This window comes from Chiloscyllium plagiosum, chromosome 38 (assembly GCF_004010195.1).
Source record: "Chiloscyllium plagiosum isolate BGI_BamShark_2017 chromosome 38, ASM401019v2, whole genome shotgun sequence".
Lineage (NCBI taxonomy): Eukaryota > Metazoa > Chordata > Chondrichthyes > Orectolobiformes > Hemiscylliidae > Chiloscyllium > Chiloscyllium plagiosum.
In genome coordinates, this window is record NC_057747.1 from 2,099,821 (window position 1) to 2,113,678 (window position 13,858).

A 13,858-nucleotide genomic window follows, 5' to 3' on the forward strand; every position below is an offset into this window, starting at 1 on the left:
AACTGCTTTTGAAGAACAGATTTCAGTGTGGTCAACTCACTCATTCATGGATTCTGCATCACAAGGGACCTTTAGGCAGCAGCAAAGTGGCATCGTTTAGGCTCTTGGTGTACATAGAATTGTCTATGTAATTGGTTTCCATGTTTGCTGCATTATAAGGTCGATAGATTTAAGGCGTGGTTATCCAAAGAAAACGTGTTGGTGATCCCACACTTCAGACCCTTAAGATTAGTACAAGAGAGGTCCATGGGAAGAAATAATTGCAAGTGGAAAATGGAGTTGAATGGCAGACCAAGTATCATATCTTGGGGGCAATCCACATCACAATAGAGTATTAGATGTATTAGAATGTATGAAAGTGGATAAATTTCCAGGTCCTGACAAGATATAGCCAAGAACACTGCACAAGTCTAAAGAAACAGTTGTGGGGGACCCTGGCTGATATTTTCACATTGTCGTTAGCCATGCATGAGGTCCTGGAAGACTGGAGGGTAGGGAATATTCAGGAAGGGCTGCAAAGAAAAACCTAGGAACTGAATGTGTTAACGAAGGTTCTGTGAGATAAGATATATGTGCATTTGGAAAGACAAGGTTTGATTAGGAATAGACAGCATAGCTTTGTGCATGGGAGATCATGCCTTATAAATTTATTGGAGTTCTTTGAAGTGACCAGGAAAGTTGATGAGGGCAGGACTGTTGACTTGGTCTATATAGATTTCATTGTAAGGTTCCACGTGATAGGCTGCTCTGGAAGATTAGATTGCATGGGATCCTGGGGAAGCTGGCAAATTAGATACATAATTAGCTTGATGGTAGGAAGCAGAGGGTAATAGTGGAAGGGTGCTTGTTGGACTAGAGGCCTGTGACTGGTGGAGTACCTCAGGGGTCTGTGCTGGGCCCATTGTTGTTTTGTTATTTATATCAATGATTTCAATGAGAATGTACAAGGCATGATTTGTAAGTTTGCAGATGACACTAAAATAGGAGGTATCGTGGACAGTGAGGAAGGTTATCAGAAATTGCAGCAGGACCTTGATCAGCTGGGGAAGTGGGCCAAGAAATGGCAAATGGAGTTTAATATAGATTTGTGACGTCTTGCATTTTGGCAAGTCACATCAAGGTGGGAATTTTATGGTGAATGTTAGGGCCTTAAGGAGTGTAGTGGAAGAGAGGGACCTTGGAGTTCAGGTGCACAGATCTTTGAAAGTGGAGTCACAGGTAGACAGGACAGTGAAGAAGGCTGTTGGCACACTGGCCTTCATCAGTCAGGGCATTGAGTATAGAAATTGGGAAGTTATGTTGCAGTTGTACAGGATGTTGGTGAGGCCACACTTGGAGTATTGTGTCCAGTTTTGGTCACTTTGCCATAGGAAGGATGTTATTAAACTGGAAAGAGTGCAGAAGAAATTTACAAGGATGTTGCCAGGACTCTAGGGCCTGAGTTATTGGGAGAGGTTGTACAAGTTAGGACTTTTTTCTTCAGAGCATAGGAGACTGAGGGGTGAATCTTATACAAGTATATAAGATCATGAGAGGCATGGGTATGGTGGAAGCACTCAAGTCTTTCTCCCATGGTTAGGGAATTGAGGACTAGAGGGTATTAGTTTAAGGTTAGAGGGAAAGAATAAAAGAGATCCTGAGGGGCAACTTTTTTACATAGGGTGGTATTCATGTGGAATGAACTGCCAGTGGAAGTGATTGAGTGTTAAAATATTAACAACATTTGAAAGGCATTTGGGCCAATACATGGAAAGGAAAGGTTTAGAAGGATATGGGCCTAGTGCAGGGAAATAGGGTTAGTGTTGATGGGCGTTTTGGTCAGCATGCACCAGCTTGGACCAAAGGGTCTGTCTCTGTGTTGTAGGACTCTAACTCTTAAGTAACCCCAAGATTAGTAGGGCATAGTTTGGATACCCCAAACTGAGTCTTGCACGTAAAGATTGACTATCTGGGTGATGGTTTGGTGAACTGCGGTATTGATGAACCTGTACCCCAGCAAGGAAACAGAACTTTCAAAGCTTGTATGAAAGGAACATTTGTTTGTATCTTTGCAGATAACAGAAATATACCACATTGGACAGCTGCATTCAATGCTTGGGCTTCTTGGCAGGATGCATTGTTTTCTCGTGCTCCGTCAAATATGTCTGCATTGCATATTTTCTCATAATTACAATATTTTCAGTATCGTTGCACAATTTTGTTTTCTTCCCTGACACCCTCCCCATTCCATCACACAGCAAACATATAATACAAAATATCTGGTCAGATCCTTCCTAGCAGTGTAATTAGAAACACTATATTCTAAATGTTATATGATACAATAAACAATCAGCCTTTCGACTAGTTTATATTTTAGGCTGCAATGATTTCATCTCGTGAAGTTGTGATTGGTGTAATGCAGCAGCAGGGGTTCCCCGGTAAGGGCATCCTTGGTTTCCCTGTGCTGCTGGGATCAGTTTCCTGCATCGGTTTTGTATAACTGGTTTTGTGGCAGAGATTCCGAATCCATGGAAAAAGAGCCTGGAAATGAAAGGCTTGAGGTGAAAGCATGAAATTCTATTACAGCACTTGTCACAGCCATCCTGAGGTCTGCCTACTGAGCATAATGTCAGTCTGTTATGCTGAAATAGTACAGGGGACTTCTGAGGTGTTCTGGCCAGTCTTCTTTGGCACTTCATATCACAAAATCTGATCTCATCTACGTCACCTTGTTATTTGTAGAGAGCTTGCTGTGCACAAGTTGGAAACCACTTTTCCTGTGTTGCATTAGTGATTGTTCAAAAGTACTTCATTGGTGATAAAATGTTTTAGCCTGTCCTGAGTTTGAATAAGATGCATATAAATGACCTGTCTGTCTTCTGTTGTCTAGTGCAGTCTGCTTCTGACAATTTAGTCATATTTGCAGTAAAACATTGAAATTAGTCACTGAGTTGAGGGCAATATAATGCAACAAATTCCAAAATGGAAATTGGTATTCCTTCATTTTCTTTGGGTCAAAATCACGAAACTGCACGTGTTGAATTCTAAGGGAAACACTTTCACTATAAAGACTGTAACAATTTGAAGATGATTTGGAGGGGCTGGTGTTGAACTGGGGTGGACAAAGTTAAAAATCTCACGACACCAGGTTATAGTCCAACAGGTTTATCTGGAAGCACTAGCTTTCGGAGCGCTATTCCTTCAGGTTGTTGTAACGAAGGAGCAGTGCTCCAAAAGTTAGTGCTTCCAGATAAACCTGGTGTTGTGTGATTTTTAAGTTTGAGGATGAGTGACCATCACCACTTTGAGTGAAACGAAAGGTGGGTAACAAATGCTGGACTTAATACAGTAAGCCACATTTCAAAGGAATATTTCAAAATTCGGGTTCAAAAACTTTTTTAATCTGTCAACTTTGCAAAGTAGATTCTTTTGACATCTCTTTTTCTACATAAAGCTGACTTGTGAAATTGAGGCTGAGGGCCACTAAAGATGCAGGAAAGGAATCTTTTTTTGCATATAGCTATACAAGGGAACCTCGATTATCCGACATTTGGTTATCTGAATTTCAGATTATCTGGCAAGATCGCAAGATCCCGATGCTTAGCTAAACTGTTATCTGGCATTCAATTATTATCTGGAATTCGATTAACCGAACAAAATAATTCCCGGTTGTGTACTTTGGATAATCGAGGTTCTTCTGTACTGTATTTCACTCATCTGGGAGTATTTGCAGTTGCTCATTATTGTCCAATTAATGTCCTGAACTTGATGAACCCACAAATTTGCTAGAGAAACAAGAATTAGTGTGTGAGCACTGAATTGTAGCAATGCTGTTCATGGGTGCTTGAAAGAAGAGACAACTGTCCTTTTTTCCACAGTTGTAGATGGATAGTTCTCGAGTTTACTACTGTTACTGTAGACCTTCCTAACCTAGCATGTAAAGGGCATTTATTATTTTTATGCTGCTCCAGTCCTCAACTGTACTCTGAATATATTCAACAGATTGTCTGTCTGAGTAATAATTTGGCTGCACATTGTCCATGAACACAAACATTTTGAGACAGCAGTTGGAAAAGGGCTGTGCAATAAGTATGTACAAACACAAGCACTTTGCAGTTGCCTCCTTTTTAATACCTGTTAAGGTTTGAGCACATATCAGTTATTAATTGTTGTTGTTCCAACTGCCCACCTCATCTTATTTGGTAAACAACTAATTTGGTATGTATTGCCATGTGTTGACAGATGTTGAAACCTAATGTGTTTTCTATTCCTTTTTTAAGCATATAAACAGAGAAACAAAAGATAGGAGCAGGAGGAGGACATTTGGCCCTCCGAGTCTGGTCTGTCATTCATCACAATCATGGCTGATCATCCAACTCACCCTAATTCTGCTTGGTCCCCATAACCTTTGGTCCCATTCACTCCAAGTACTATATCTGGTCGCCCTTGCATGTATTCAATAGTTTGGCATCAACAACTTCCTGTGGAAATGAATTCCATAGACCCACCACTCGTTGGGTGAAAAGATGTCTCCTCATCTCCATCCTAAATGGTCCACCCAAGTCCTCACTCTGTGACCCCTGGATGCACCCACCATCAGGACCATCCTCCCTGCACCTATACTGTCTAGTCCTGTTAGAATTTTATAAGTCTCTATGAAATCCCCCCCTCAGTCCAGCAAAAACAATCTCCTTGTATGTCAGTTCAGCCATCCCTGGAATCAGCCTGGTAAACCTTTTGCTGTACTCCCTCAAAAGCAAAAGCATCGTTCCTCAGAAAAGGAGACCAAAACTGCATGCACACTATTCCAGGTGTGGCCTCACCAAGGCCCTGTACAACTGCAACAGCACATCACTGATCCTATGCTCAGCCTCTTGCAATGAAGGCTAACATACCATTTGTCTTCACTCCCATCTTCCAGTTTAAGCCAGTCAGGAAGCAATCTGCTGCCTTGGTTTTGCTTGCAAAGTGAATAAGGATGTTGTGAAACTTGAAAAGAGTTCAGCAAAGATTTACGAGGATATTGCCAGGGTTGGAGGATTTAAGCTATGGGGAGAGGCTGAATAGGCTGGGTTTTTTTTTTATCTGGAGCATTGGAGGCTGAGGGGTGACCTTCAAAGATTTATAAAATTCATGAGGGGCATGGATAGGATAAATAGGCACAGTCTTTTTCCTGGGGTGGGGGTATCCAGAACTAGAGGGCATAGGATTAGAGTGAAAGGAGAAAGATATAAAAGGACTGAAGGGGCAACCTTTTCACGCAGCGGGTGGTGAGTGTATGGAATGAGGAAGTGGTGGAGGATGGTACAATTACAACATTTTAAAAGGCATCTGGATGGGTACATGAATAGGAACGGTTTAGAGGGATATGGGCCAAGTGCTGGCAAATGGGACTAAATTAGGTTAGGACATCTGGTTGGCATGGACATTTTGGACCGAAGGGTCTGCTTCTATGTTGTACATCTTTATGACACAATGAATAGCCTTGCGTTTATCCAAATTATACTGCATCTGCCATTGATTTTATCCACTCGCCCAGTCTGTCCGGATCATGCTGAAGCATATTGCACCTTCATCACAGTTCACCCTCCCATCCAACTTGGTATCATCTCCAAACTTTGAGATGTTACATTTTGTTCTCGCATCCAAATTGTTAATATATTGTGAAATTGCACTAATAGGACCTAGCACCGATCCCTGTGGAACCCACCAGTTACTGCCTGCCAATTTGAAAAGGACCCATTAATTCCTACTGTTTCCTCTCTACCAACCAGCTTTTCACCCATCTCAATATACTTCCCCAATCCTTTAATCTTGCTCAGAAATCTCTTATGCAGGACTTCGTCAAATACTTTGTAAAAGTCCAAATATACCATGTTGACTGGCTCTCCCTTGTCAACTCGTTACATTTTCATAGAATGCCAACAGACTTGTCAAGCATGATTTTTCCCTTCATAAATCCATGCTGACTCTGTCTGATCCTGCCACTTCTTTTTAAATGCTCCACTGTGAAGCCCTTTAATGGACTTAAGAATTTTACGACTCTCGAAGTTAGGCTTACTGGACTATAATTTCCTGTTTTCTCTCTACCTCCCTTTTTGAATATTGGAGTAACATTAGCTACTTGTCAATCTGAATGGAGTCTCTGAGGTGTAGAATCATGGAAGATGACTACCAATGCATCTACTGTTTCGAGAGCCACTTCCTTAAGTACTCCGAGATTTAGATTATCAGGCTCTGGGGACTTATCCACCTTCCATCCCCTCAATTTTCCCAGTATTCTTTCTTCACTAATATTGATCTCCCTTCGTTCTTACCTCTCTCTGCATCTTGTATTCTCCAACATTTCTGATATCTATCTTGTTTTCTTTCCTGAAGACAGAGCCAAAATATGTATTTTGATTGTTCAGCCATTTCTTTGTATATTATACTTCTTTCCCCTCCCCACCCCCTGCCCCACCACGTTTCTGTCCCTAGAGGACCTATATTTGTCTTCACCAATCTTTCTCTTCATGTACCTGTAGAAACTTTGTGTCAGTCTTTATGTTCCCTGCAAGCTGACTTTTCCCCTTAGTCAATCATTTTGTCCATCTTTGCTGAATTTTTAAACTGCTCCCAATCCTCACAGCTATTTTTCTTTGGCCAATCTGTATGCTTCTTCCTTGGATTGGACACGATCTCTAATTTCCTTTGTAATCCATGGATTGGCCCTCTTACCCATTTTGCTTCTGTGCCAGACAGGAATAAACAGTTGTTGCAGGTCCTCCATGCATTCCTTGAATGTTTGCTGTTGTCTATCCGCTGTCATCCCTTTAAGTAACTCTCCCAATCTATCTATGTAGTTGTGTAATGGTTTGATGATATGAATGTTAATTGAGAATTTATGTTGGTGTGTCTATACAGGAGAAATTTGAATTTAGTGTCTTGTCTCATTGTCAGCATCGTCCTGTTTCCCACCATCAGTCGAAGCAAAATGCTCAGAGACGCTTAATGGTTTTACCTCCTTATTCCGGGCCCTCAGAGTGGAATGACTGCCCAAGTGCACAGAGAGACATGCGTTCATGATCTTCTCTGGAATAGAGTTTCTCAATGAACTATATAGTCATTTTACAGGGAGGAGCATCCAGATACGGCAGCATACATATAATTGGGTGACTGCTACAATCAATGAGTGTCAGTAGCAGAGACCAAGCCCTTTAATGTTATATAATGAATATTCTTAACCTTGTTAACTGGATTCACACAATCGATACTTTTCCCCTTGTTAGCTGATCTTGTGTACTGAATGCTTTCAATATTGTTAAATGGTTCTGCATAATGACTGCTTTTGCACCTTGTTAACCCATTACTCTTGCCTCAGCACCTGATTAAGTGCAAGTTCTTATCTGATCTGAGTCATGCTCAGCTGAACCTCTTGTTTAACTAAACTCAGAACTAACTACTATTAGGTAAGAACTGGGGCGCCTAAGTTGAGAACAGATGTTCTCAGGGAAATGCATGACAGACATGTGGAGGTTGTTTAAGAAGCACTTGCTGGACGGCAGGGAAAGATTTAAGTTGAGTTTTGTGAAACAAGAGGTTCAGCTGAGCATGACAGGTTTGTCCGACTGAGGCAAGGAAGGGGTGGTAGGTTGAAAGAACCTTGGGTGGCAAGTCCAGAGGAAGAAGGAAGCTGAAGGTTGAGGAGGCAAGGATCAGACAGGGCTTTAGAGGTTTGCAAGGTAGCCAGAAAGGAATTGAAGAATGGACTTGAGAGCGAGAAAAGGACCTGAAAAAGCTTTAGTGGGTAAGATTAAAGAAAACCCTAAGGCATTCTACCCACTTTTGTGAGCATCAAGAGGATGGCCAGAGCAAGGGTAGGGCCGATCAGGGATAGTGGAGCAAATTTGTGCCTGGAGTTGGAGGACGTAGGGGAGGTCCTTAATGAATATTTTACTTCATTACTCACTAATGAAAAGGACATTGACAGTTCGGAGGACAGTGTGATCCAGGGAGATAGGCTTGAACGGGTTAATGTTAGGAAGGAGAATATGCTGAAAAATTTGAAAAACATAAGGATAGATAAATCTCCTGGGTCAAACAGGATATACCCGAGGATACTACAGAAAGTGAGGGAAGAGATTGCTGCGCTTTTGGATATTATCCTTGCATCCTCATTGTGGGTGCAGAGGAGATTGACCAGGATGCTACTTGGACTGGAGGCCATGTCTTATGAAGAAAGATTGAGGGGCTAGGACTTTCCTCATTGCAGCAAAGAAGCATGCGAGGTGACTTGATCGAGGTGTACAAGATGGAGAGGCAGAGATAGAGTGGATAGCCAGAGACTTTTTCCCAGGGTGGAAATGGCTATCACCAAGAGGGCATAATTTTAAGGTGATTGGAGAAGTGTTTAGACGTGCTGTCCAAGATAGGCTCTTCACACAGTGTGATGAGTGCGTGGAATGCAATGCGAGCAATAGTAGTAGACTTGGATACATTAAGAACATGTAAGGAACATGATAGGCATATGAAGGGTATGCAGTTTAGTCTGATCTTCGAGTCAGATAAAAAGTCGGCACACATTGAAGGCCGAAGGGCCTGTCCGTGCTGTACTGCTCAATGTTCTATGTAGATGTTGGTCAGCACACCAGGATGTTCAAGTGATGGCATGAAATGTTTTTCTTCCAATGACTAGGCAGTTGAAGCCTCCGATTAATAGCTTTTCTGAAAGATGGCACTGACCGTTAATGTGTTTGTGTAGAACATGTGTTTAAGGTGCTCAAGTGGGACTGACTCCATAGCTTTGTGACTCTGAAATTTGTGTGAAACCCTCCGAGGCTGGTGTGAGTCATATTTAAGAGCTTTATTGGGAAAGCATCAAAATTAGCTGATTTACGAGTGAGGGTTTGAACATATATTTCATATGCAGTAAAATGATGCATTCTTAAGGGTGTATAGGAGACTTATAAAAACTGTAGTCAGTGGCTTGGTGGGGGGGGGGGGTGTAATCTCTCTCTCCCTCCTGTCTATCTGTCTGTCTCTTACTCTCGCACACTCTCTCTCTCGCGCGCACGCTCTCTCCCGCGTGCACTCATGCTCACACACGATTCTGTTAATACCAAGTGCTAAATGAGGTGGTTGTAGCTGTTGATTGCCCTCTGCAGGGGTTCCTCAGTGTAGTATCCCGGGCCCATCTGTTTTCAGTTGTTTTATCAATGACCTCTTCATAAAATCAGAAATGGAGATGTTCTCTGCATTTCTGCTTTGCTACTGAAGCAGACTGTGTTCATGTGCAGCAGGACCTGGTCAACACTCATGCTTGGGCTCAAAATTGGCAAATAATTTGATCCATAGGTGCTAGCCAATTACAGTTTCAAACAGGAGAGATTTTAATCATCTTGCCTTGATGTTCACTTGTATTACCATTGCTGAATTTCCCTCTGTCATCATCCTGTGGAGTTGCCATTGACGACCTGACCTGATCTGAACCGGAGAACCCAAATAAATGCTGTGGCTGAAGGAGCAGGCCAGGCGCTAGGAATTCAGTGTGTGATTCACCGCCTGGTCTTCCTATGCCTGTACACAAGTAGGGTATTAAATCAAGAATGTGACAGAGTGCTTTCCACTTGCCTGCATGAGTGTAGCTCCAAAAACATTTGAAGCTTGATACTATCCATACACGTTGGCCCACTTCCATCCATCACCTTCGATATTCACTGATGCACAAATAAACAGTACAATAACTGCTGTTAAATATGCACAATGGCAACTGACTAAAGCTCCTCCGATAGCACCTTCAAAGCCTGTGTTCACCTAGAAGCACAAGGCCAGTAAATGCCTGGAACGCAGTGACTTCCAAGCCACATTCCATTCTGATTTAAAACTATTCTTGCAGTTTTTTCACTGCTGTGGGGTCATAATCCGAGAACTCCCTCCCTGACAGCATGGTGTTCCTACATCCTAAGAACTACAGTGGTTTAAGACCACAATGTCAGGTCAGTTAGGAATGGGTAATAAATGCTTGCTTAACCAATAATAGCCTCATCCCATGAATGAATAATCTAAAAGTTAAGTCCTTTTTTTCCTTTTAATTTTGGGTGAAAATTTGCAAATAGACATTTCAGCTGCTTCAAGAGATTTTTCATGTCCCTGGTTTCATGGAATATTGTTTTTAGATATTTTGTCCTTCCCCCTTTTTACTTCATGGATGACCACTGCCTTGGAGTACTTTGCTCATGTATCAACCTAAGTGATCAAGGTTATTGATAAGTTATTTTAAAGGTGGAACCTCATAACTGATTGCAATCATTTTTTCATTCAGTGTGATTGCTGATGCCCTATATTGTGAGCACTTTACTGGTCATTGTTCTTTTCCTGATCTCTGGTGCACTGAGCTGTAGGCTTCTGTTGCTGACATCAGACTTGGTCTAAACCGCAGATTAAGTCTATGCTGCTTGGACAGTGTGGCTTAGAACAATACTTGCAGTTTCATTATTTGCTAAACTGTCGTAGCTTCCTGAGATCAATTACAATTGAGAACAGATGGCAAACTGAGGAACAAACTTTTTCTTGTTGATCACTTGAACTGTCAGAATTTGTCAGTATTTAATGCAATACATTTTTGTCTTGGTTCCTTTTTCCCTCTCCCACATTACATCATTCCAACACCAAATTAGTTGCCAAATCTTTTTGTATTACTTTGATTTTTAGATCAATATAGTAAATCAGTGCCAGTTGTCTGTTTTTGTTCAAAGTAATTGATGAATTTTACTTTCTTCTTTGACTCCTTCCCTGCAGCTGTCCCCTTTCCACCAACCCATCGCTTGACATTTGATGAGGTCTTTGACACCAATGGAAAACCTAGGGTAGATGTTCTGAAAAATCATTTAATTAAAGAAGGTCGGGTAGAGGAAGAAATTGCACTTAGAATTATTAATGATGGAGCTGAAATCCTGCGAAGAGAAAAGACCATGATTGAAGTGGAAGCACCAATAACAGGTAAGGAGCCAGATAGCTTCCTGTGCTGTGGTATACACTCAGTAAATCTCTTGCTGATTTAAAATGTTGTTTTCCTCACCTCACCTTCCTCTCACCCATCAGTAGTCAAATAAAGACAAAACCAAGTTGGTGTGTGCGCCCATATGTCTGTCGGGTGAGAATTCCTATTGGAGCTTCAGTTGGGTTTGATGCTGTCCTCTGAATGTAACAGGGTGAAATCAATGCCAAATATGTAAAACAATTTTATAAACTAATCTATAAATGATCAGATAAAAATCCAAATGAAGGATAATTTTATTAAAGAAAGCAAGCACTTTCTTTGCTATAAAGAAGAAAGAAAATGTTACAAATATTATGTCACAAACAATAACTTCAATTGGTCTGTTGAAGCCAAATCCTTAAAATGATAAGAACCTTAAATTGGCCTGTTCCTAACTGCTCCCTATGAATAGTATTTTTTTCTAGGTGCATTCTTCACCCAACTTCCAAATGATTGTACACAGGTTGTAGGCCTATACGCTGTAATGCATGGTGGCACAGTGGTTAGCACTGCTGCGCCTCAGCGCCAGAGACCTGGGTTCAATTTCCGCCTCAGGCAATTGTGTGGAGTTTGCACATTCTCCCTGTGTCTGCGTGGGTTTCCGCTGGGTGCTCCGGTTTCCTCCCACAGTCCAAAGATGTGCAGGTCAGGTGAATTGGCCATGCTAAATTGTCCCATAGTGTTAGGTGAAGGGGTAAATGTAGGGGAATGGGTCTGGGTGGGTTGCTCTTCGGAGGGTCGGTGTGGACTTGTTGGGCCGAAGGGCCTGTTTCCACGCTGTAAGTAATCTAATCTAATCTAAATGATATTGTGGAATTTGCTCCTTTTTCTAAATCGAGACATTAAACTTAATAATTTACTGGTTAATTAATTGTAAGATGACTTAGTGGGAGTAGGAGCCACACTGTACAAACCAAAAGTTATTGATTGAAGGTCAGTATGGAATTAGCTAACTTTTTTTTAAAAAAAAAAGTTTCCATGAATTGAGTAAGACTAGCAAGGTCAGCATTTATCAATCCATGCCAGCCCTGGAAAAGGTGGCGTTGAGCCACATTCTTCAGTGCATCTGTATATGTGTTGTTAGGAAGGGAGTTCCAGGATTTTGGCACAGTGCATCAAAGCAATGGTGATAGCTAAAAGTTAGAATGATGTGTGGCTTGGAGGATGCCTGCAGGTGTTGGTGTTCCCATACATCCGTCACCCTTGTGTTTTCTAACTGGTAACTATCACGAGTTTGAAAGACATTTTAGAAAGTTTGGTTAATTCCTGTACTGCATCTACTTAGTTATATACACTGCTACCACTGTACACCAGTGGTGGATGGGGTGCCAGTTAAACAAGCTGCTGTTGCCCTGGATATGTCCAGCTTCTTGAATTTTGTTGGAGCTACATTCATCCTGGTTAAATGGGTAATATTCCATCACAGAAATGATTTGGCCCCTGTTAATTATGGCTAAGCTTTGGGTTTGAAAGGAGGGGAGTTACTTGCTGCAGATTCCCAGACTTTGACCTGTCCATTGTCTTCTTATGGCTATTCCAGTTTATTTCTGGTCAGTGGTAGTGTTAACCTCCAGCTTGTTCATAGTGGGTGTGTTTGAAACGTCATTTAATATGAAAGAAGATGGTTAGGTTCTTCTGTATCTTGAGATGGCATGAATATTACTTGCCACTTAACCAATCTGGGCGTCGTCCAGGTCTTGCTACATAATGGTGCAGACTGGATGAATTTCAAAAAAATGCTAAACTTAGTACAATCATCAGTGAACGCCACTTGTGGGTTTCTGCTGAAGGGATGTTCACTGAAAAGTTTGAAGATAGTTGGATCTCGAACAGTACTCCTGAAAAACTCCTGTAGCAATGTTCTTGGGCTGAGATGATTGAGCTCCAACAGCTGCATCCATTTTCCTTTGTGTTCATTATGACTTGAACCAGCAGAGAGTTTCCTCTTTGATTCCCATTGACTTCAATTTTGCCAGCATTCCTTAAAATCAAAACAGCATTTAGTGTCATCGAGATGTACAGCAAGGAAACAGGCCCTTCGGTCGAACCCGTCCATGCCGACCAGATATCCCAACCCAATCTAGTCCCACCTGCCAGCACCTGGCCCATATCCCTCCAAACACTTCCTATTCATATACCCATCCAAATGCCTCTTAAATGTTGGAATTGTACCAGCCTCCACCACATCCTCTGGCAGCTCATTCCATACACGTACCACCCTCTGCGTGAAAAAGTTGCCCCTTAGGTCTCTTTTATATCTTTTCCCTGTCACCCTAAACCTATGCCCTCTAGTTCTGGACTCCCTGACTCCAGAGAAAAGATTTTGTCTATTTATCCTATCCATGCCCCTCATAATTTTGTAAACCTCTAGAAGGTCACCCCTCAGCCTCCGACGCTCCAAGGAAAACAACCCCAGCCTGTTCAGCCTCTCCCTGTAGCTCAGATCCTCCAACCCTTGTAACATCCTTGTAAATCTTTTCTGAACCCTTTCAAGTTTCACAACATCTTTCCGATAGGAAGGAGACCAGGAATGCATGCCGCAACATGACCTCCCGACTCCTGTACTCAATACTCTGACCAATAAAGGAAAGCATATCAAACGCCACCTTCACTACCCTATCTACCTGCAACTCCACTTTTAAGGAGCTATGAACCTGCACTCCAAGGTCTCTTTTCTGGATTAGTGGTGCTGGAAGAGCACAGCAGTTCAGGCAGCATCCGACGTTTAGCAGTAAAATCGACGTTTCGGGCAAAAGCCCTTCATCAGGAATAAAGGCAGAGAGCCAGAAGCGTGGAGAGATAAGCTAGAGGAGGGTGGGGGTGGAGAGAAAGTAGCATAGAATACAATAGGTGAGTGGGGGA

General features: G+C 42.0%; 1 protein-coding gene across 6 annotated transcripts in view; it reads left to right on the forward strand.

Annotated features, from left to right (window-relative positions):
• Positions 1-13,858, forward strand: part of LOC122541750 (serine/threonine-protein phosphatase 2B catalytic subunit beta isoform) — a 117,102-nt gene that overhangs the window by 39,625 nt on the left and 63,619 nt on the right. For 5 of the 6 annotated variants that reach the window (XM_043678655.1, XM_043678657.1, XM_043678660.1 and 2 more), the window contains exon 2: positions 10,756-10,956. In XM_043678655.1, the coding sequence (XP_043534590.1) occupies positions 10,756-10,956 (201 nt within the window). Of the gene's footprint in view, positions 1-5,249; positions 5,256-10,755; positions 10,957-13,858 lie in introns of those variants that run through there. The other variant, XM_043678661.1, reaches the window with a different exon arrangement.